Source organism: Lygodium microphyllum, chromosome 2 (genome assembly GCF_053477565.2).
Source record: "Lygodium microphyllum isolate KBCC chromosome 2, Lygodium_microphyllum_v1.1.10, whole genome shotgun sequence".
Classification (NCBI taxonomy): domain Eukaryota; kingdom Viridiplantae; phylum Streptophyta; class Polypodiopsida; order Schizaeales; family Lygodiaceae; genus Lygodium; species Lygodium microphyllum.
The window spans coordinates 64756301-64780497 of record NC_141136.1 but is presented as its reverse complement, the minus strand read 5'-3'; the positions used below and the strand labels follow the sequence as shown (position 1 = coordinate 64780497).

The 24197-nt window shown below is 43.4% G+C and overlaps 1 protein-coding gene across 1 annotated transcript in view; it reads left to right on the top strand.

The window, feature by feature from the left end:
• Window positions 1-16929, top strand: part of LOC148039824 (vesicle-associated membrane protein 721-like) — an 86741-nt gene extending 69812 nt beyond the window's left edge. The window contains exon 7 of the mRNA XM_087694364.1: window positions 16368-16929. Within this exon, the coding sequence (XP_087550490.1) occupies window positions 16368-16514 (147 nt within the window). The 3' untranslated portion in view covers window positions 16515-16929. The remainder of the gene's footprint in view (window positions 1-16367) is intronic.
• The last annotated feature ends 7268 nt before the right edge of the window (window positions 16930-24197 follow it).

Here is a 24197-nt window from a genome sequence, read left to right as displayed (position 1 = left end):
GATGCATGCCAAATCTTTAATATTTGTTAAGTTGTGCTTATGCACATGTCACAACTTGCTGAGCAGAAAAAAAGAAAAAACTTAGAAAAAGAAAAAAAGACATGTCAGTGGGTCAGGCAGCATGCAATTCGCACTGACTTGTCGACAGTTGCCTATTGACTGTCTGCTAGTTGTCGCCTGCTTGCATGTCACTTGCCTATGTCACCTGCTACTTGCACAGATGTGGCCTTCTTGGGAACCGTCTCTTGTTGCTTGCTTGTCGCCTACTGAAGCTTGACATGAAGACAATTGTGATCTACTTGTCTTCGACTTGCCACCTACACGTGCACCTGTGTGGTCCGCAGCTTGCACAACACTCAGGAGGCGAGCAATCTTCAACTTTGCACGGAACTTAGGAGGCGAGCAACTGTCAACTCTGATACCAGTTTGTGGTGGCCCATGCGCAGTGAAGGTTCGATATTCAGCAATGGCAATGGTGAGGAGAGAGAGAGAGAGTGAGCAATAGTAGAGAGTGAGATGCGCGATGTGTGGGTATAGAGAGTTATACCTCTCTTAGGTTTTTGTGATAGTTATATGTAAAGTACTAAAGTACAAGTGCTAAGGTTGTATTCACACCCATGGTGGCCCTTTATTCCCAACGATTGATACACAAAAAGAAGCGGGAGCTAAGGTTGTATTCACACCCATGGTGGCCCTTTATTCCCAACAAAGCATGCTCGGACACTCTTCAAACGATTGATACACAAAAAGAAGCGGGAGCTAAGGTTGTATTCACACCCATGGTGGCCCTTTATTCCCAACAAAGCATGCTCGGACACTCTTCAAACGATTGATACACAAAAAGAAGCGGGAATACTTGAGCAAACTAGAAATAGAAATGTATTCCATGTTCTTGGGACATGACATCAAGAGAGCATGGAAAAGGATGCATGAGAGCCAATCACCTATACAGATTAGTAGACTGGATGATTGGCATGAATATGCTTACACACTTTATGATGTTTCTAGCCAAGAGCCTATGCTACTCCCCTCAACCTCAAGAACAGCAAATTGCAGATTTCTCACAGAAAAGAAAGTGAGGAATGCCATATGGAAATTGAAAAATGGAAAAGCCCATGATCATGATGGTTTAATAGCAGAACTTCATGCATGCTTGTGATATATTGGCATTAGTGTTGGCTCACGTCTTAAATAGGGCAGTTTGTGAGAGATTTCCAACCAATTTGTTAGACCATGCTATTGTGCTGCTCTTTAAGAGTGGAGACACGACGCTACTTAGTAACTATCAAACCATCATGATTGTGGCCAAAATATATATCTCTATTGTGGAACAAGCATTGAGTGAATGGGCTGAGATACATGGCTTGAGATCAAAAGGCCAGGTTGGTCTTTAGAGGGGATATACAAATCTAGAGCATATCTTTATATTAAGGGCAATCATCGAAGAAGGCAAGGCATTCAAGAAAAAGATCTACTTCTGTTTTGTGGACTTTTGCAAGGGCTTTGACATAGTGCCACGTGCTAGACTCATGAGAAGAATGCACGATTTTGATGTGCTTGTAGAGATACAATGGAGTATCTATGACTTGTATGAGATAGTGATAGGCAGAGTATGGACACCTAAGGGCATCTCAAATATAGTCAATAGCACCATTGGGGTGAAACAAGGCTGCCCACTTTCGCCGACACTATTTAGGCTATACATAGAAGAAATTTCACAATATGTGGACAAAATTGGTGGGGCCAAAGCTAGCCTAGCTGGAGTGTTGATACCATTACTGCCTTATTGAGACGATATTGTATTTATATCCGACTCACTTGGGGGACTAAATAGACACTTGGATGCATTATTAACTTTTTGCAGAGATAGAGACTTTAAGGTGATGGGAGCTAAGCACTAGTTTACATTCGATGGAGAGCTAATGGAGATGGTCAGGCAGTAAGTTTATTTGGGAGTCACATAAAGGGACTACAATTCTCTTGGAGAGACATCAAAGACTCGTTTGGCAAAAGCATATGCAACCTTAGGTGCATCGGAGAGGCAGTGTGCTCACATAGAGTTTCATGAACCATGCAGGAAACTATGGTTTTTTGACACCTTGGTGACATCCACACTCCTATATGGCTCAGCTATTTGGGGTTTGAGTCTCTTCCACACGATGAGACAACTTTTGGGAGATCAAGATAGACCAGAGGAATACTATGACGGGTGGGCGCATATGGAAAGACCACTGGTCATGATGATCCCATGTATGATACGAGTGAAGAGCTCGACCCCACATGAGATTATTAGAGTTGAGTTGGGAGCATCACCTGTGGTGGTTGAGGCTTGGTCCAGGCAGTGACTTTCATACATAGACTATGGGAGCTCCCCCAAGATAGATACCCACGGTTAGGCCTGGCCTCCTTTAGACAATTAGCAGTAGATGGTGACAGACATTGTTGGTATGCTCAGATGAGTACATGGTTGAGTTTACATGGACTGTTGATTGACAGACTACACCCCCTTTGAGTGTAGCTTGGATTGCCTACACTTGGACCTAAGTCGATCAAAGCTGAACCATGTGATTAGAGTAGACATATTGAGGTTAGATACAGAGAAGACTTGGATCCGACCCCCCTCTGCCCATGGCATGAGGATGGCACACTATTAGACCCACTTACTTCAAGTATATGAGGACGGTTTCGTCACCTGACCCAATTACATGGATTTATAGCTGCCTCATGTATTGCACACAATTATTGGTTAGATCTCGACCTCATCCCACCACTTGAGGATTGAGACAGGCAAATGGGAGGGCATGTAGATAGAGGAACACATATGCCCACTATGTAATAGAGAGCCAAAGACAAAGAAACACTACATTAGTTGATGCACAATATGTTATAATATACGAGGTAGATACCACTGTCTATCTTGAGAGGGTTTTGGACCCTTGAGACAAATCATGCAGTTTGAGGATAAGAGATGGTTGGGTTTCTTCCTCTTGGATTTTCAGAGGCACAGAGAAGCTATTCTATGGAGTAGGAGGCCCCCACAATTCGGGAGTGGTCATTGACTTTTTTACTACTACATGACTGAGTATGGCACATATCACTACTATTGGCACACAACCTACGGGAGTACATCATCATTCAACCTCATATTCTATAGGTGTCCCTTTGGATAAAGCAGTGGCACTTAGCCGATCTAGGTGTCCACGTAAGGCCTAGACATCAACACCATAGACAAATTAGAGCCGTCATTGTGCACCACAGGAGACAGATGCTGTGTTGCCTCAACTATGCAAATATACATCTCCTTAGAAGGTAGACATCTCATTGATGGAGAGTTTTCTTTTTTTACTTTTACGATTAGATCATCAATATGCTTTCTTTTTATAGGACATTATTTCACTTTTCAGTCTTATAGACATGTTTTCATCTTTTCTCGTTCTATATGAGAAACACACCATCATTGTGTGTATTGCTATTATCTCATGGGCCACATTGGCCTTTTAGAGATGTTAATATACTCTCTCTCATGTTGACTTGGAAAAAATTGAGCTTCCTGCCCGTCGCGTTCCATCTACTATCCCCGCCTTACCGTTTCTCTCGTGCTAGCCCCGCCCGTTTCTGCTCAAAGCCCGCTCGTCTGCCCTCGCCTGCTCCTACCTGTAGCCTACAGCCCGCTTGCCCTCCCTCCGCCTGCTCCTTTCCACCCTGCCTGCTCCGCCTACTCCTGCCTGCCCGCGCTCCGCCTGCTCCTACCTACCCCGCCCGCTTTGCTTGCACCGACTCCTGCCCCGCCTGCTCCTGCCCACTCCGCTTGGTCTTGCTCTTGCTTGCTTGCCTACCTCGCTTGCTCCTGCCCGTCCCCATCTGTTCCCGCTCCGGCTGTTCTTGCCGAGCCCCCCTCGCGCTACTACCCCCCGCACCGGCCCCGCCTTACCCAACCCTACCTTACCCAACCCCGTCTTGTTGCTTCCCCCCCCCCCCCCCAACATCCCCCCACATACACAGACACACAATCCTTGCCTCCTTTGCCTTGTGGACTCTTGGCTCCAACCGGCAGACCCACCACCTGCGCAGTAAACAACATTTTCCCCCTCCTCGCTAGTGGCCCCTCCCCTCCCCAGCTGCTCTCTTCCTCTGCAGCAATTTGTTCCCCCCCCCCGGTAGCACAGTAGTGTGATTGGTAGGTTCTCAGTAGGAACGCGCAATGGAAACCTTTGGCCACACGTTGATGCATTTTGCGAGTGCCCCCCAATCAAACACCTTGTGCATCATCCATCCTCTTTGAGGAAGAGCTCTTAGCTGTCCGTGCCACAGAGCTGGAGGTGAAAGAAAGAACTATCTTTGGTCAGGTCGTAGGACACTCCCTATCTAGGGCCCAGCTTCGGGATTAGCTTCACTCCATGCTGCGCATTGGCATAGTGCAGATCGCGCAGGCGGTTCTCATGGATTAAGGGATCTTTATGGTACAACTTACCTCGGCAGACGTAGCCCGTGAGCTAGTGGATAGCTCGCCCTATGCTTCCACGAAGAGAGTCATCTACATGGTTCCCTGGTACAGTGGCTTGATGGTGGAGGCATTTGTGCTCCATAACATTTTTCTTAGACATCCGGTCACTCTACTCTTTCCCGGATTGGCAGTAGAGTATCGCCAGTTTAGTGGTACGCAAGTCAAGGAGCGGCAAGGTCCATCTACTAGTACCACTAGATGGACCAAACTATGCTTTCTTCCTTCAGACCTGTTATACAAGAGATTGGACGATGACACAGATAGAGGGGGTGAAGAGTCAGGTGGCCGATCACATCTTCCAGTGGATGGGAGGAGGAGGACTAGCACTCTTTTCCCAGCAGTGGCTAGGTTGCATGATGGACATCAACTGGTGGGCTGGTGCCAAGGTCCCACATTTGAGCATTATCTTTCGAGCCCCTTTGCAGTGGAGATCATAGATGGATGTAATTGAGTGGCCCCTAGCATAGGCGGCCTTTTTCTACTAGTGTACAGAGTCAGGCCTCTTAGCCTGGTTGATAGATACCCTGGTGGTACCACCAAGAGCATATATCACTCCCGTGGTCCGCCGCCCGAAGGCCACCATGGGGGAATGGATTTCACTGTCCAGGCTTGCAGCAAAGCGTATCCGCATGCCCCATAGCTCTTCTTCTTCGTCAACAGCTTCCACACCGAATAGATGCTTGTTCGGTCAGTCTTCACAGGTTTCCCTATGAGTTTACATCTTGTATCTTGGAATGTGAACAACCTCCACTCCAGTGGGGTACATGGTTCCAGGAAGTTGATTAATCGGTAGGAGTTGTAGCCTGCCCTTGCTGGATGGATCAACATCTTACTTCTGCAGGAGCACAAGCTCACTCCCGTCGAGGCCCATCAGGTAGGGAAGGTACTCCTAGGCAGTTTACACACTTATTGGGAGCATGCCATCAGTGCCCATGGCAGGAGTGGAGGCATATGCACCTTTATTGGCTTGAGCCTCACTGCTTGTGTACGTGACCACAAGATGATTGTGGCAGGGAGGGTTCTATGGATCAGATTGGATATTGGGGACTCGTGCCTTGGAGTCCTCAATATCTATGACCCTACTAAGGTTAGGGCACGTAGCAGGTTTTGGGTGGAGATCGCAGCAGGACTCCCAGAGGTGGACTCTTGGATTGTTGGAGGAGACTTCAACAACTTGGAGGCCTTAGAGGACTAGCAAGGCAGAGGCAAAGGCAGAAACTACAGGGTATGGCTGGGGAGGAGCAAGAGGCATGGGAGGTCTTCCTACTCATAGTAGGAGCACGTGATGCTTGGAGAGACCTAGCTTTCCACAGGAGGGAGAGATCGCTGGACTTCTCTTGGGGATACAGGCGGCTGGGCAGAGTTTTGCTTGAGCAGTTGGATAGTTTTTATGTGGGAGAGTGGAGATGCTCTCGCGGAGGCCAGGCAGGGTAGTTGGTTGGCACCACTCTGCTTGATCACTGCCCGGTTCTCTTGACACTTGATCCCCTAGCCTTTGCCCTAGATACACGATCTTGTCAGATCATTGACTCGATCTAGAGGTGGGAGGAGGTGAAGAGACAGAGTGAGCAGCTTTGGACTAGGGAGTGGGAAAGAAGGGACTAGATTCCAGAGGTTGCAAAGATCCTAGCCGAGTCGAGCATTATCTACCAGGAGGCAGCCCTACAGGCAAGGCTGCAGAGTAGGGAGGAGGTGAGAGCACTTCGGTGGGGCCTAGCAGCCATGCAGAGACTACTCCAGGAGGCTCCAAGGGACCCCACTCTGCACACACAAGAGGTGTCTGCATGAGCAGCCCTTGCCGGTCTAGAGGACAAGCGCTCATAGTTTTGCTTCCGCACCTCAGTAGCCTTTTGGGCATGGAAGGGGAAGGATGTGCTGGAAGTTTTTCCAGGTGCATCAGCCCCGCACCTCAGGAGAGCAAATACGTAGCCTCCGAGATCAGTATGGGGGGATTCGCTCTAGTTCAGATGAGGTGATGGAGATTGCCACTAACTATTACAGACACCTTTTCCAGCAGGAGACACCCTCAGCTAGAGGACAACGATGTAGACATTAGGCTTGGGACCACATCCCATCCCTCGTCATAGAGGAGATGGGACGCTCTCTCCTAAACCCCTTCACAGAGAAGAAACCAAAGGAGGCTTTCCATGCACAGGATGGGCAGAAATGCCCGGGAGAGGACGGTCTTTCTAAGGCCTTCTTGACTACCTACTAGGAGGTGGTGAAGGACCCCCTATGCTGGCCTTTCAGGAGATTTTCAGCTCAAGACGGATGCCAAGGAGTCAGTTGGCAGGTCTTATCAGTCTTCTCCCCAAAGGGGGAGACCCGTTGGAGCTATCCCAGTGGAGACTGATTACCTTGTTGTCAGTGGCCTATAAGGCACTGGCCAAGATAATTGGTAGGTGAGTGCACCCGGTGCTTCTAGACATCATTCACGACAACAAGTTTTGTCCAGGATAAGAGCATCCTAGACAATGTCTTCACCTTCTTTGAGGCGACAGAGTGGGCCCAGCACAGTGGTCAAGGATTGGTTGTATTACTCCTGGACTTCGAGAAAGCCGATGACAGGGTTGACTGGGACATCTTAGAGGGCACCATGGTTAGGTTGGGCTTTCTCCAAGCATGGATCTGTGGGGTCTCCACATTGTATAGATTAGCTACCAGCAGGGTTCTCATAGGTGGCAGGAGGGGGGAGGAGTTTCGGCTGGAGAGATCAGTCTGACAGGGCTGCCCTCTAGCCCTGTGTCTATTTCTACTCTATGTAGAGGCAATGTCTCACTTGCTCAGGTCACGTGTGATCGGGTTACATGGCCTTTGATTGGTGAGAGAGGAGACGGAGCTGTTAGATTCAGAGTATGCAGATGATAGAACACTCTACATAGAGGACAATGACTTGATGTTGGAGAGAGTGAGACTAGCTCTCGAGGTGTTTTGCATTGCAGCGGGAGCAAAAATCAACTGGCAAAAGTCGATTGGTTTCCTTACGGGCCCAGACTCTAGCACAGAGTGGGGCGTCCACTTGGGATTTAGATGGGTGTGGAGAGGGCAAACCGTCCGTTACCTAGGGTTCCAGGTGGGACTTGACATCACTCCTGCCTTGCAGTTTCTTTCAATCCTTGACTCTGTTCAGCGGAAGCTGACCTACTGGAGTACTGCCCGCCTTTTCCTAGCAGACCGAGCCTTGGTGCTCAACCAGATTCTCCTAGTGACGGCTTGGTACATTGCCTCATGTTGGTGCTTTTCCTTGCCTTTTGTAGTTCAGCTTCGCCGCCTAGTGCGGAATTTCCTCTGGGCCGAGTCAGACGGTTCTAGGGACTCTCGGGCTAAGGTGGTGTGGGCGACCATCATTCGGCATCGGTCAGAGGGAGGGCTTGGGATCATACACCGAAAGTACCAGAGCCTGGCCCTTTTGGGCAAGCTAGTAGTCCGCGGTCTCACACCAGGAGGGCAGACTTGGAAGGTCCTACTGCAAGAGGGTCTCCAGGAGTGTAGACCGAGGCCTGGCAGTGACTGGAGGCAGTTCTTGAGATGGATCTTCACGACAATCTAGATCACACCCCCTAGATCCTCCTTCCTCTGTAGCCTACTTTGTGTGTAGCAGGGCCTCTGTAAGGCTCTAATTCAGAGCCCCCCAGGTTGCTAGGAGGAGATAGACCGCCAGCCAATGATCAGGAACCCCCAAGTGAGAGATCGGGATGGGATACAGATTGGCAAGTGCTCCCTCATCCAGTGGGCTAGTTGGGAGGCTGGCCTTGCTCATATCATCAGGACATGGTGAGAGGTGTATAGGATGGTGGACCAAGAGTTGTTGCAGCAAGCATCAGGTTGTTAAAGAGGAGTTGAGCTGAGGAGAAGAGAGATTGACATAGCGATACCTCAAGAGTGGCTTGACTCCCCAATACGAGAGCCAGTAGAGCCTGGTGAGGTATGGGCCGCTAGATTTTCACCAACAGGTATCCTCCTACAGGTGGCAAGTAGAGTGGGCGGCGCCTCACACTGGACTTTCTTCATCGTTCAAGAGGGGGAGGTGTCTGGTTCGTGACAGAGGGCAGCAAGATGAGGGGATCATTGTCCTTCCGTGGAGGAGGATTCGTGTGGTTGGCCTTGAGGGAAAGACATGGCGTCTGGACCCTTGTGTGTTTTGGGAGGAGTTTGGGGAGTGGCACCTTTGGAAATGGGAGAGCAGGCCAATTAATGAGTTGGAGTGGGACCTTGGAGAGTGGCTATGACTGGCCGTTGCGGTCGCCAAGAAGCCGTTGAGGTTCTTGGAGTACATAGCCAAGATTGGCAGACACTTGATGTAGGAGGACATGGACTGTGGGCGCTTTTGCATAGCAGATATTGTGCGGAGCACAACATTACGGATGCCTTTTGTCGGACTTTTTGGCTCCGCCTACGGGACAGTTGGAGGCTGAGGAGGGTATCGTATTTCTTATGGCTTTTGGCACATGGAGGCTTGGCGGTGGGGAGTTGGCTAGCCCAAATTTAGAAGGATGGAGTGTGTAAACACCGCACATAGCAGTTTCTGGAAACTCCAAAGGAATGCCTTTGGTGGTGTGAGGCGGTGCAGCTTGTGTGGAGAGGAGCATGCCGCATTCTCCGCCGTCTAGCACCCAGCCTTGGATGTATTTCGTGGGGAGCTTTCTGCTGGCTGGCAGTCAGCTAGGGCCGTTAGCATTTGTATGAGGCCGGGATGTAGGACTCTATCTTTATCATTGAGACTAGGTCGTGCGCAGTGGTCGGCTTGGAGGCTCTACCTATCCGTCAGGTACTGGAGCCGGCTTCTTGCCCCCAGATGGCCTTGAGAGGCTTGTACACATGATGTATTTATGACCTTGCACCAGCTCTAGCTAGTTTGTCGAGCATAAGCATTTTGCAAAAAAAATCTCTCTCTCTCGGCCTTTGAGCAGTGCAGTGTATTCAGCCTGCATTGCCACTGTTCACAGCCTAAAGGCTGAAAGCTGAACTCTGAACTCAAAGTTTGAACATTGAAGAGAAGACCTTCTCTTTGCAAACTCTTCTTCTTCTTCTCTCTCTCTCTCTCTCTCTCTCTCTCTCTCACGGCCTTCAAAGACTAGTGTGCAGTATAATCAGCTAACATTGCTAAAGCTAAAGTCTCTCTCACTCACTATCTCATATATAAGCTGAAGCTTGAAGGCTGAAATTTTGAATTTGGAATGCAACAAGCTTTTACAGCCCAATATCTTCATCTAATATTGACGGCATAAAAATATGTTAATAAAAACAATGTCAAGTATGATTTAGGTTGAGGTCTAAATCATACTTTCATACGCGTTTGTGTTTGACGTTTGATTCATGTGTGAACAATGAAAAAACTATGGCCATAGTTTGGTGCGAGGTTCCTAGAACTTTATGTGAGCACATTGACTCTTGAGTGCCCCTCTCAACGTAAATCGAGGGCCAAATAAGGTGACTCCTAAATAGAAATATTCCCTTACATGCTCCACTATATCTCGATTCTCCTCCAAATGTGAACTGATACATAGATCCAATCGCCCATGTTGATGAAGTATCAAAGACTATGGTTTTCGTCTTTCCAAGGTTTATCATGAGGCCTTTGTCTCTACAAAAGATGTGCAAAGTATCTAGGTGGCATTGAAATCCCTTTGGTGAATCCATAATAAGGACTATGTCATTTATGAAGAAATGCTCTAAACGTAGATAACATAAAATCAATTGTAGGAAAAAATAGAAACTGATAAACACAGAACACAGTTAGAGTTAGGGTAAATCAGAGACAGTGAACACAATGAATAATGAAGTAAATGGCTAGTGAATATACAATGCTCATATAGCAAACGCACTATGCAGTGAATACTGAGCCTCGAATCCTCGTATCTCTAGGATCAAGGTAGAGGTTATGAGCTGGAGAGAGTGTCGTACTCTAAACGGATCTTGAAATGCAGCAAGGCAACCTCCGTGTGTCGAACACCAGCAAACGTAGCTAGAGAAGATTGGATTTGATGTAGACGGAAGTATGAGAGAGAATATGTAGTAAACGCAAATTGTGGACGGGAGAGAATACCTGGCGATAGTTGGAGATGGCAAACACAAACAATTTGGAGGTGGGCAATAGTGTAGATGACCTTGTAGAGGAGAGGGAAGATCAAATGCAGGTAGCTTGGTCAAGGCAATAGCACCAGGATAATGATAACAACTCTAGAGGCCCTTGATGACACTAAAGGCAGCTTGGATGATGATGCTAGCAGTTGGAGATGGATGCTTGGCAGCAAACACAAGTGTGGCAGTGATGGATTAGCACGCGGCAGCTTGATATGGGTGGTGGCTAGAATCAGGCGCTAGATTGTAGCAGACAACAAAGGAGACTTTGATCATGATGTCCTTCGTGAACAGGGTGTGGGCAATAGAGATATGGCTCTTGAAACGTGCACAAATGAGACTAAGGGAGAGTGGTGGACTGCATACTTATTTATAGAAAGTTTGGGGCATCCAAAGTAGGGTTTTGCATATGGGACATAGTAACTCTCAAGGATCATATTTCTTCTTAAAATAAGAAGGTTTCTTCATTAATTAACCGCCTCTTAGGTTCAAAATTGAGCCATGAGAAGTAAGTCCTTTGTGTATTTTTCTTTTATCCCAAGGGATCCCACCCCAAAGCAGCTAGGATATCACACAAAGGGTGCACATCAGTTGCCCAATGACCTACCAAGACTACAAAGACGATGGTTATCTTATCAATGGAGCCCAAGTGATCACCCTTGAGAGGCCAAGGCATCACACCAAGGGTGTGTATCGGCTGTCTTGGGGCCTACCAACTCTTACAAAGGCAGATGGAATCAACAACGGACTGTTTAAAAAAAAAAGAGCTTGACTGGAGCTTATCACAAGATTTAACATTAAATGAGGGTTTTAAAGCAATATTCGTCCCATTGAGTCACTGTGTCCCTTAGTACGAGAAAGAAGGATGGATAGCCCCACTACCTTTAAAAACAAGCAAAACAATCCCACACACTACTAAGATAAGTGTGTAGGGATTCCTAAGGGTGTGTGTGTGCTAATCATATGGAGAATATGGGGAGAGACAAGCACTATGATGGAGGAGCAAGCAAGACAAGCAAAGTCAGAATGCAAACATAGTTTTAAATAAAGTTGTTATTAGAGACTACCATGTGCAATGCCATGAGTATGGTGGATTCGGAGTCCATCGCTTCGTGTGTGACAAAGAAGGGATAAATGTGCATGGATACATGTTTACATGAACAGAATGCAATGCATGGGCAATGCAAAGGAAGATGCAAGTCTTCATGCTCATGTAGAATGCATTGCAATGGTGTTGCTTGGATAGTATCCTCGTAGAGGAATTGTTCACTTGCCGACATGCCCTTTTATAATTATATTATCTTGGTAGTGGGGATGAAGTTACAAATGTCCATGATGGTGGTGGTAATGGGGGATAAGGAAGAGGGGGTACTTGTGGATAGGCAGAAATAGATTGTTGATGTCCAATGAGTGCCGATTGCTGTGGAGGTATCGAAACGGACATAGGCCCACATGATACCATAGGTGGAGGTGGAGGCACTAAGACATGATGGCCTTGTCCAAATGTTGGGTGTGACACAACATAATGATTGGATGGTCCACTCGGCAATGCCATAGAGGTAGTGTAGTACCAAACGATCCACAGTTGAGTATGTCTTCGATGCACTCCTAGAGGGATAACGTGAAAGTGTGGAAGGTTGAGCCTCTGTCATAGGTAAAGCACCTGGAAATGGATATGTAGAGGTGCTAAAGGCTATGCCTAAATGTGTAGAATGCCTCGGTGTGGGTGTGGTGGATAATGTGGCGCACTTAATGGAAGTGAAAAGGAGGGTGTAGCGGAAGATGAGGGAGGGATGGAGGGATGGATGGGAGCTCAAATGGATTCGTAATTGTTGTTGTTGTGGGAAATATGGTTGGATCCTTTTGTTCATTAAATGCATTGGATGAAGATACACTTAAATGAAATATTTTGAAGGAAAAGGAAGGGATGGAATACTTACAAGTTCTTCTTTCAACTGTTTATCTAGTTTTGAGTTCATAAAGAAAAACCTGTTTTCCTCATTACTTAGAAAAGAAAGGTTGTTTTAAAGAGTCCCTTCTTGACGAATCCAACAGAAAATACATAATTAGTTGGCATAGAATGCGACATAATAAGATTCATACCTAGTATCGGAGAGAGGATGTATTGTGGAAGTGATGTGTAATCCGAGTCAGGTTCCACTTGCGGATGGCTAGTCCATTGTGGAGATTTTGAAGGTCTTGCAAGATCATTAGTTTTGTGCACTGAATCTAAAGGAGAAAACTAAGGCTTACCTTCAAGCTCTTGCTGAGAGCCTTATGCATAAGGATGAGATCATACTCAACATCAGAAATTTGATATGGTTTGTGGACTCCATGGTATTTTGATGATTCTTTGCTCATGTCAGATTGGGTAGAAGCAAGCTGGGAGGCATACTCTTGATCATTTCTATCCATGTTTGGATGTGGAGATTGAAGCCGTGGTGTGAATGCGTTCGAAGTCATTTGACTACTTGTTCCTATTTCTGTAGATTAGCTTTCCGATCAAAAGGCAAGGTTTCTCAATGAATATCTAGCTCTGATACCATGCGAAGAAATGCTCTAAATGTAGACAAAACCAATCGTACAACAAAGCACAAATTGATAAACACAGAACAAAGTTTACATGCTTAAATGAAACAGAAGATTTAGATATACCTTATGAATGATGCTTGCTTCAAAACCCCCTCTATTGAAGTTTACATATTGAACATCATCTAGATTTTGCACACCAAAAAGAAGAAATAGGCGAGGGCTTTGATTCATACGACTCAAGGGTTGTATGAACCTGACATTGGGCTTGGTTGACGTGAAGAAGAAGTGTCACTAGTCATCCCAAATGATATATGTCCCTCATGATCAGAGAGGTAATCAGTCTCACCAATTGGTTCAATTATAGCAGCAAAGTTGATATGAGGGGTGTCGGCTCGAATATATGTGATGCGCAAGTACTCTTCAAAATCCTCTATTAAGTGATTGAAATTAAGAACTTGAGAAGAAAAAAAAGGTGAAGGTGAAGATGGGATGTTGTCTTCCTCACCGAGTCCCTAATGCCTTCTCAAGGCTTCCTATGATGGAGAAGCTTGATAAGACATCATGGGATCCCAAGAAGGTGTTTGAGACATTATGAGTCAGATATGTGTTATTTGTGTACCTTGCACAAACCAAACCTCCACAATATCTACAAGATATTATTTACAAGAGCACAGGCCCTAATACCATGTGAAGATATGCTAGGGTTTACACTGAGAAAACACAAAAAATATAACCATGGCTGAAAGATAGAGACTCAGAGAGTGATATGCAAAACTCAAACCCTAAACGCAAAACGCAAAGCCAAACACAAATAGAGAACAAGAACAACTCTAAATTGAATCAATCAATGTTGTAAATGAAGGAAAGAATGTACAAGATGCTCAAGGGTAGAGTTGTCCAACCAGCTGGTGGTTATCATGGGAGTGGACTAAGGGATGTATCAATGGGTGTAGTCCACTGGAGTGGATCCTGAGTGCAGTAACCACTAGTCAGAGGACAGGCTGATAAAGAGAAGTGCTGAAAACAAAAAAACGACCTGATGTAGATGATGGAAGTTGATCACCAGCAGCAGTGGCAGGTTGGGCGACAACTATAGACCAGGTAGCAATAGTTGTTGCGGGATTGACAGGTGTGGCAAAAGACAGCTGATGGTTAAAACCTGCAAGACACGGATGGGGATGAATGAATGACAGCTCTTGATTGACACGCTGCATGTTGCCATCGCGCCCCGCTTCTCCTTCCACCATAGCGTCTCCCCACCCTCTGTCCTTCAACGCGCCCCCCTCCCTGGCCGCCACTGCGCCACCCTCCCACCGCCTGGTCACATCTCGCCTCCTCCCTCCTGGCAGCCACCATGCCCCCTCCTCCGTCTATCACTACATCTCTCCCCCTTCCGCCGTCTCCCAACTGGGCCCACCCCATCTTCCCTTCCCCCCCCTCCTGTCTGCTCGCCTTTGTGTCTCTCTCTCTCCACGCATGTCCGCCTGGGCCTCCCTCTTGCAGTGTGCACCCCATCATCATGACGGGCTGCCCCCCCCGGTTGACAGCCAGAAAACCCCATGTGCCCACCCGGGGGACCAGGCCACCAGTGGAGACTAGTACCTTACCCACTGCTGAAACTAGAACCACCCCCCCTCCCCCGGCGGACAACACTGCAGCGTGTTTGGTAGGTTCTTAGCAGAGACGCGCAATGGAAACCTTTGGTCAGACACTGGTGCATTCTGCGAGTGCCTCCTAGTCAAACACCTTATGTGTCCTCCTCTCTGAGGAACAGCTCTCAGCCGCTCGTGCCGTTGAGTTGGAGCTTAAAGAAACAAAAATCTTTGGTCATGTAGTAGGTCACTTACCATCTAGGGCCGCTTCGGGATTGGCTTCACTCCACGCTGTGCATCGGCACAATGTAGATACTGGAGGCAGTTCTAATGGGTCAAGGGATCTTCATGGTTCGACTCAACTCGGCCGACACATCCCATGAGTTACTGGCGGCCAGTTCACCCTATGCTTCCACGAAGGGGGTCATCCATATGGTTCCTTGGTACAATGGCTTCACAGTGGAGGCATTTGCGCTCCACAACAAGTTCCTTAGACATCCGGTTACCCTTCTCTTCCTTGGATTGGCGATAGAGTATCGCCCGTTGGTGGAAGACTTTGAATGGCTCTTTGGCACTGTCCTTCCCGCCTCTTTGGCGGACGCAATGACAGTCGCAGGAGTTCCAAAGGTATGGGTGGCAATCTCTTTTGAAAATTAGAAACATAATCACAAATGTGCAAGCAAGTCGCTTAGACTAGTGTTATTGGTTTGTGAATATAATCACTTAAGTTACAACATTCATTTTTCTTAGCTATAGATGTTCTCCACTTGTACATCCAAACAAGCATGGAACGTACATGCATTTCTTAGCTACAGGTTGAGTGACATTTCGTGTAGTCATTTATAAAGTATTCTACATTTACTTTTCATGTTGTTTATGAAGTTACTTGTGCAACCTATCATGCACTATAGGTGTCCACCACCGTACCTTTTAAGATTGCCATATATGAAGATTAGGCTGGCTAATGGACTGCGAACCTTGCTGCATCTTGCTAGTTGGCGAGATTGACTCTTTTAACACTTTCCTTCATATCCCCTACAACTTGTGTTACTTCTAAAAGATTTTTATGCTTCTGAGCGGTTTTAATTACCTGGGCTATGAGGTAGCTAGGAACTGTAGAGATCTAAATCACAATCTTTTGGTTTAGGATAGACTTCCTGTAGTACGTCTGGACAATAATGACCTTTCCAATTCAAATAAGAGTCCACAATCAACAGGAGAGGGCCTGGGAAAGAACGTGTAGCAGATTATTATTGTAAATTCAACATGTGTAATAGAGGTCAAAAGTGTACTTGCTCCTATCCTGGTCCATATGCACTATCAGAGCCATTATTGAGCTGCTAAATGGATGACATAGAAGGTACATCAAAGACAGTGTAAAGTTGCCTCTGTGCAAGGGATAATGAAATATTGTTTAGTTGTCTCCACCTTGACTATTAGAGACTGGAGTGACGTTTGAAATACATCACCTTATGAGCTTAGTGAGATTTTGTTTTGGTTGTCATCCATAATTATCATGCTTTTCTTTCTGACTAATAGGACATAGTCAGCTGTGAAGCATGCATTGTTACAATTTCTTAGGAAGCTAATCGTTTTTGTAGGAAAACCCTAAAGAATGGAGATAAAACATTCACTGCTATATAATTGTCTTTTGACAGGCTAGGACCTTCGAGGTCTCTGGAAATCGATTAAGGCGCAGAATGTGGTTGCAGAACATGAAAATCAAGCTTGTGGTGATAGGCATTGTTGTTATGCTGGTCCTGATCATTTGGCTCTCTGTATGCCGTGGTTTCAAATGCCACTAACTGAGTAGCCCTTGGAGACGTGTGTTGTAGCTGTGTATCATAATATAGGGTCCTTGTAGCCACTATTGCTATTTTTTATTGTTTGTTGGGTATGCCTTTGGTGAGGTGCGCTTATCTGTATAGCAGAAAGTGATGAGAATAAAAAAAGTTTATTGTTTGAGTGCATTCAGTAAATGTTGGGCTGATCTTCATGCGGCTGGGTAAAAAGTAGTGTGACAACATACAAGGTGATTACAGTAACCAGGGATTTTCTTGTACCAAAATGGAAACTCCTAGGAAATTTAGAGTAGTCACAAAACTAAACAGATGACCGTGAACGAGATCTGGAAGCAGTATTGGCAATGGTCTTGCCTAAATGCATTAAGCTTCTATGTAAAATATACAATAGACAAAGAGTTGTTTTATGATCTTGAGATATCATTGTTGTTTAGGACAAGTGTCACAAATTTGCTCTTGATAGAAGTAACTAATAGCTGGCTTAGACTAAAAGTAATTGTGTGGTAAAGAGTTGGCAGTTATTGAGCTATATTCATCGCAGAGATTACTGTGCTGTTATTCAAATGATGTAGTTACACGACTTACAAATTGTCAATAGTTAGCGTCCATCTCCTCAATCATCACTCATTCTAAGCATTCAATCTAACAATATGGAGCTCCTTGAGATCCATGTTCAGGGAGATGAATGGAACTCAGAATTAAAGCAATATATGCAAATGTCAGAATCATCAATATTAGGATGAATCACTTTACCTGAAAGGAAGATGATTGTGACATGTTCTAGGTCTAGAAATGAGTAGTTTGGCCATACTCAACATCTCACAGGAGAACATATCACAAACCAGAACATGGTGTAGCCCAGCCACAGTTGGCATATGTTCTACTGGAAGATCCAGTATCATGTTTCTTCTTTAAAATCCTCTTTTGCCCATGTCATCATTTAAAATCTTCAGTCTGTCTCCTGATTTTCGCACACTAAAACAGTGCAGTGTTTTGTCAATATGCTAAGCTGGGTAATCAATGATCTGCAAGACTTAAAAGTCTTGAACAGCAAGATTATTCCATATTTTTTGCACTTTTAACATAGTCATGTTGTCTTATATATCAACCAGTGCTGCACCCACAAGCATGTGTTTTGAAGTAATAACTCTCATGGCATTTTGAGCATGTATTTTGATATTTTTCTTTTCTAGCATCTTATGGCATTCAAAGTGCTGCAATCTTTCAAACTGTAAGTGGAGGCCATCACATTTGCATTACCTGTTCAAAGCACGATACCACAATCTTTCACCACTTTCCCATTATGCTCCACGTTGGGCATAACCTCTAACAATTGCAGCTTGCAAGACGAGGTTTAGAATAGGAAGTTTGTTGAATGCTCACTCTTTTACTAGGAGCTACATGTTGGCACAAATGTCAACTAGCATTACATTAGACACAAGCAATATGTTTACAAATGTGCATTTTTCATGATTTGAGCATGTGTTTCTTGGTCTTTGTCTATGTTTTCTAGTATGCAATTTGCAACTTGTTCTAAATAAGGGGGAAGGTGATTGTGTTTGGATCTAATTGCATATATCCAATATATTATAAAAGTCTGATAATTGTAGCATGTAATCAGCACTCTCTTGCAAGACAATCTTGAATAGAAAGCTTGTCAAACAGTTATTCCAATTTTACAAGGGAGCCACATTTTATAATTGGTACTAATTCTATACTCAGTAAACACATCTATTTGCAAACGAGCCTTTACTGGCCATATGAGCATGTATTTCTAATCTTTCTACTTTTTGCACACAATTTGCAGCAAATTTCAAACTGAGGTGATTGTGTTTGGATCTAGTTGCATATGCTCAAAACACATAAGTGCTTCATTGCTTTCTTCATGTTGGCATGACCTAAATTTGTGCATTCCATAAAACTTCTCAAACTTGAGGTTTGTCAAACACCTTGTGGTTTTCTAAGGAAGCCACATTTGAATACATGTTTGAGAACCACTTTAGATTGTGACGTTCCAAATATTCTTTCTTGGGAATCTTGCCATCTGTTTCTTGCCCTAGTTGTGTTGCTTTTCTAGCATAAGAGATTCTCAAGCAACAAAGAATGACTAGACTAACCTTTAATTGGCTTATTATAGTAAGGAACAACTACCCTATCAACTATTGCACCATTCACTTCCATATTATCAATTAAACTATGACTATGACTAATCTATATCACTAAAGCCAACCTTGTATACCAACCTTACGCACACACGTAAAGACTTGTCGTTCTCTTACTACCTCTATCCATCCTTGACCACCACAAGGTGGAGATTATTGTAACAATGTGATTCCTATGCAAGTTTTTATTGACAACACTTGTCATGTGAAGCATGGCTTAGGGTGTGAAGTGCACTCCATTTTTATGGTCTTGCGCTTTGCGCAAGCTAGGCATGGAGCACCTAGTTTTACATTAAGTCTAGGTTCTTTGTGAACATTGGGTGTGGTGGTTGAATGGTGGGAAAGAGGAACGGAAGCCCTAGTTGCATAGTTTGGAGGGCGGACTCCCTTCGAACTGTTTTGCGAATTCTAAGCTTGGAAGTTTCAAATGCAATCTTACATTGAATGCAACAAGTAAAATCCAAGTTAGTTAGCCTTATAAAAGTAAAATGGACGCATCATGTTAGAGAGGATTTAAATCGCATAGTGTGTCGAGAATATCTTACTAAGAGGAAAACCCAAATGACAAGATGTACAAAAAAAACAAAGATTATAGAACTAAAAATGCGTCACTAGTCTACAAGTGAGTCTACAGGCGAGACCACAAGATCTAGAGTACTAACAAACCATATTGTCTTATTCATACTTAAGGTAAGATGTGTCTTCCTTAATAGGGAGAATCGAAACCTCCATTCCCTTGCTTGAGCTCATTAGTCTCATTGAAGCCTTAGTTAACTAGGACAAGCTCAGATTAATGTTAGGCTTGAGTTCAAATTTAAAAAACCTAGATTTTGATCCAACCCAAATTCTCGTTAGACAACAATTGATCACACAATATTATCAATACACTAGGGTAAGTCATGCAAGGAAGCCAATGGAGGAAATATTGGAGGATATAAGAGTAGAGGGAAACTAGGTAGAGACTTGTTAATATAAGTGGCTAGATTCATAGGGTCTCGACAAATGAATAGATGTAAGGAGGTGGCGTAATGAAAAACGTCCAACAAATACTAGATTTGGCTAGAGGAACCAAAATCAAAGATGGGAAGGAGGTTGGGCCATCAAATGCAAATTGAAGAAGATATAGAGGTTGGGCCATGAAACACAAGCATCACTCGTTTCGAAATCTTAATCAAATGATTGCTAGATACATCTAGCAAAAAACGATAATGTTGCATTAATGGCCTCAATTCTAATGGGATTGGGAGTAACACACAGATCTAGGAATGAGTCAGAGATACTAATCATCACGAAGCTAGTATACAAGTATAGACGAAGTCATGATCCATATAGCTTTGTCAAATCGTTCGAGAAAGTTTGCAATGCAAATAATTTCCTAGATACAGATAAAGCATGCACAAGCCTTTGGGTTGTGCTTGGGCAAGAAAAATTTCAAAAGCATGTGTGTTGAAGTCTTACTATATATTTTTGGGCATACTGTTACTACAAAGGATTGGCAAAGTCTATGAAGCATATTGTATTGGAAAGAAATCAAGGACTAGATTCTCAAGGAGCACAAATCGGCCAAAAGGATTCAATGATCTTATTCATGTAGATGTATGTGAATTAACCCATACACCTTCAATAGGTGGATATATATATGATATCAACTTTACTAATGATTTTTCTAGGTATACTTAGGTATTCTCCATGAGATCCAAGGCTTAAGTATTTGACATCTTCAAGAACTTTCATATTATGGTTGTTGAGCTTATGAGAGGTAGAAGAGTCAAGGTTAGATAATGGAGGAGAATTCTTAGTTATACTTAGGTATTCTCCATGAGATCCAAGGCTTAAGTATTTGACATCTTTAAGAACTTTCATATTATGGTTGTTGAGCTTATGAGAGGTAGAAGAATCAATGTTAGATAATGGAAGAGAATTCTTATCCACATGTAGCCAAAGTTAAGTAGAAATTTAATAAGAAATTACAATCACCATTGTCATCGATTTACCTTTGCTATCTCAAATTGCCATAATCCAACAATAAGGAGAGAGAGAGAGAGAGAGAGAGAGAGAGAGAGAGAGAGAGAGAGAGAGAGAGAGAGAGAGAGAGAGAGAGAGAGAGAGAGAGAGAGAGAGAGAGAGAGAGAGAGAGAGAGAGAGAGAGAGAGAGAGAGAGAGAGCAAATAGGGTTTGTTTTGTTCTTTTTTTTTGGGTCGGGAGGGGGGGGGGGGGGGGGGGGGGAGGAGAGGGATGTTCAAAAGCCAACCACAAGAAATTGAATCGTTGAAAGTGTCCTTAAGATGTATACCGAGAACGGCAATAATTGAGGAGTAGCATAGTGAGCAAAGCAATAAGAAACTTATGAAAATGAGAGTGTTGAGGATGATTGCTAGAATACTTTAAATTGATGGCTCAAAAAGCATAATTAAATTCTTTGGCATTTCATTTTAAGTTGGTAGGACATTGTAATATGATGTCAATATGTGTATTACACGAAGATGATAGATATTTAACCTTTTTTCTCACTATGGAAAACTACAATTCACATGCACATGCACATGTAGATACACACAAAGTCCATACAAGCCTTTCCTTTTGATTATGTTGAAATAGCTTTGGTTACTTTCAAGCCCTCATCCATTAGAATATTGTGTTCCAAGGTTTATTTATCTTTGTTTGTTCTCTTTATCAAAAGATATAATCTCACATAATATTGAAAATTTTGCTATTCAAAATTTGCAAAGGAATGCATATCAAAGCATCAAGTCTCACCATCATTGTAGAAAAGAAATATAAAATGTGTAAACAAGAACTATCATTCGATAGAATCTTAGCTTGTGGTGGTAGGCACTTTTCTAATAATGTGCTTATTTTCTTATGCATCAAAGATGGAGGTCTTGAAACTTGGAGGGCCTTATTCAATGTGAATGACTAGAATTTTTTTAAAAGTATAATGTTGTCAAATTATTTACATAAATTATTACTTCTCCAAACAAAAAAATAGAGATTTCTAGAAGAATATAGCTTATTGTAACCAATTTCTAATAATGTATAACAATAACTGAAAGGTATGGTATGTACTTGTTTCATTGTGCTAACATACAAGTTGTGATCATGATATTTATTACTTAAGTTTTTGGCAAATGACATGACTATAGATAGACATTGTCAACGGTTATATAGCTTTGCAAAGCACATGGGGTCAATGTATATATGAGTGCCATAGAATATGTATGGTGGAGAATTGACACCTTTGTTGTAATAGAATGTTTCTTGCTTAATGTAGTTAGGATTAGAATTGTTGTAAAAGACTAAGCCTCGAAGTCATGTCATCATGCTTTACCTCTAACTCATATCTTAAAATTTTATTGTCCCTTGCTAAGAACTCTTGCCATGTAGTAATTACTAATTGATGGTTGACAGCTAGGACATACATTCTACCTTGGGGATGCACCTCTAGACATACAAATGTACCATGTGCGATCAACAAAATGTTATTTAATTTGAAATAATTTAAATAAATTTACAAGTTCACACTTACAAAAGGTAAGAAAAGTGGGGTCATTTTAGTATGTAACAACATATAAGTAAAAAGGTTATTTTAACACCCTTTGAATATATGTCCTATGGATGGTTTCTTGGTAGTGCATCCCCTCCTCCCCCCACTTCCCCACACCTGTACACCCTCTTAAAAATTTTACCTCCCTTCCTGAACTCTTGCCATATTGTAATTACTAGTCAATGGTTGAGAGATAGAATAGACATTCTATTTGGGGGATGCACCTCAAGACATCCAAATGTATCATGTGCAATCAACAAAAGGTTTTCTATTTGAAATAATTTAGATAAATTTACAATATTAAATTTACAAAATGTAAGAAAAAGGGGGTTGTTTTAGTACATAACAAGATATAAGTCAAGAGGTTATTTTAACACCCCTTGTAGATATGTCATGTGGATAGTTTCTTGCTAGTGTCCCTCCTGGATGATCAGTATCCATGTTGCTTACTACAACAGACTACAATTCACACACACATGGACATGGAGACACATAAAATCCATACAAGCCTTTGCTTGTGATAAAAATGCCTTTGATTACTTATGAAGCCCTCATCTAATAGAATATTTTGTTCCAAAGTTTATTTATCTTTCTATTGTCCTCTCTATCAAAAGAGAATATAATCTCACATAATATTGAAAAAACCATCATTTAAAATTTACAAAGAAATGCACATCAAAGCATCATCCAAGGCTCCCCATCATTGTAGAAAAGAAAGATAAAATGTGTAAACAAGAACTATAATTGTATGGAATTTTAGCTTATGGCGGTAAGCACTATTCTAATTATGTATTTTTTTCTTGTGCATCAAAGATGAACGTGTTAGAACTTGGAGGCCTTATTTAATGTGTGAATGACTAGAGAAAAGCTAAGTTTAAGTACAATTTTTTGGAACCTTGGGCATCCAAGAAACAACATCTCGAGTAAAGGTGAAGACATAGCCAAAGGTAGACTTTCTACTATTTGAAAGTCCTACATGATCAAATTCAATGTATTCCACAACTCTTGTATCCTAGATACCATAACATATGCACATAGTTGTTATGCCTTTTAGATACCTCATGATACACTTGATGGCATCCCAATGCCATCTACCATGTGTATCCATAGAGCGTGCCACAACTCCAATTGAAAATGCTATGTGAGGACGAGTAGCTATCATAGCATACGTCAAATTGCCCAACACATATGCATAATGGATCTTGGCCATCTTGGCCTTTTGCTCATCAAACTGCAGACAATCGGCCTTTGACTAACCTTCATGTGGGAAGGTAACGGATAGCCAATAGGCTTAACATCATGCAGATGAAACCACTCAATGAATTTTTGGATGTACTTCTTCTGTGATAAGTAGAGGATCCCCTTAGAGTGATCACGTGTAATGCAGATCCCAAGAATATGTGGGGCATGCCCCATGTCCTTCATCTCAAAACTCTTCTTGAGCTGACCTTTCAAGGCATCCAACTCATCATGAGCACTCCTAGCAATCGGCATATCATCCACATAGAGGATCAAAATAATAAAGTTGTTATCAAGAGCCTTCTTCGTGTGTAAACACAGATCCATATCACAGTGGGAATATCCATGTGGATGCATAAAGGCATCAAACTTGTGGTACCATTCCCTAGATGCACACTAGGTGTTTCATGCCATGTTCTGCAAAGCCCTTAGGTTACTCCATGTAAATCTCATCATACAAGTCCCTATGAAGAAAAGATGTCTTGACATCCATCCGATAAAGATCCAAGTCAAGTTGAGTAACCAAAGCTAGTACCAAGCATAGGGTAGTCATCTTCACAATAGGAAAAAACACTTCATCAAAGTCTACACCATGTTTTTGCTTGAAGCCCTTATAACAACCAAATTGGCCTTGTATCCTCGCTTGGGGCGTCCAAGGGTACTTTTCAACTTGTACATCCACTTGCATGGCAAAGTATGCTTGTCACTAGGCAAAGAAACCAAATCCCACGTGTGATTTCT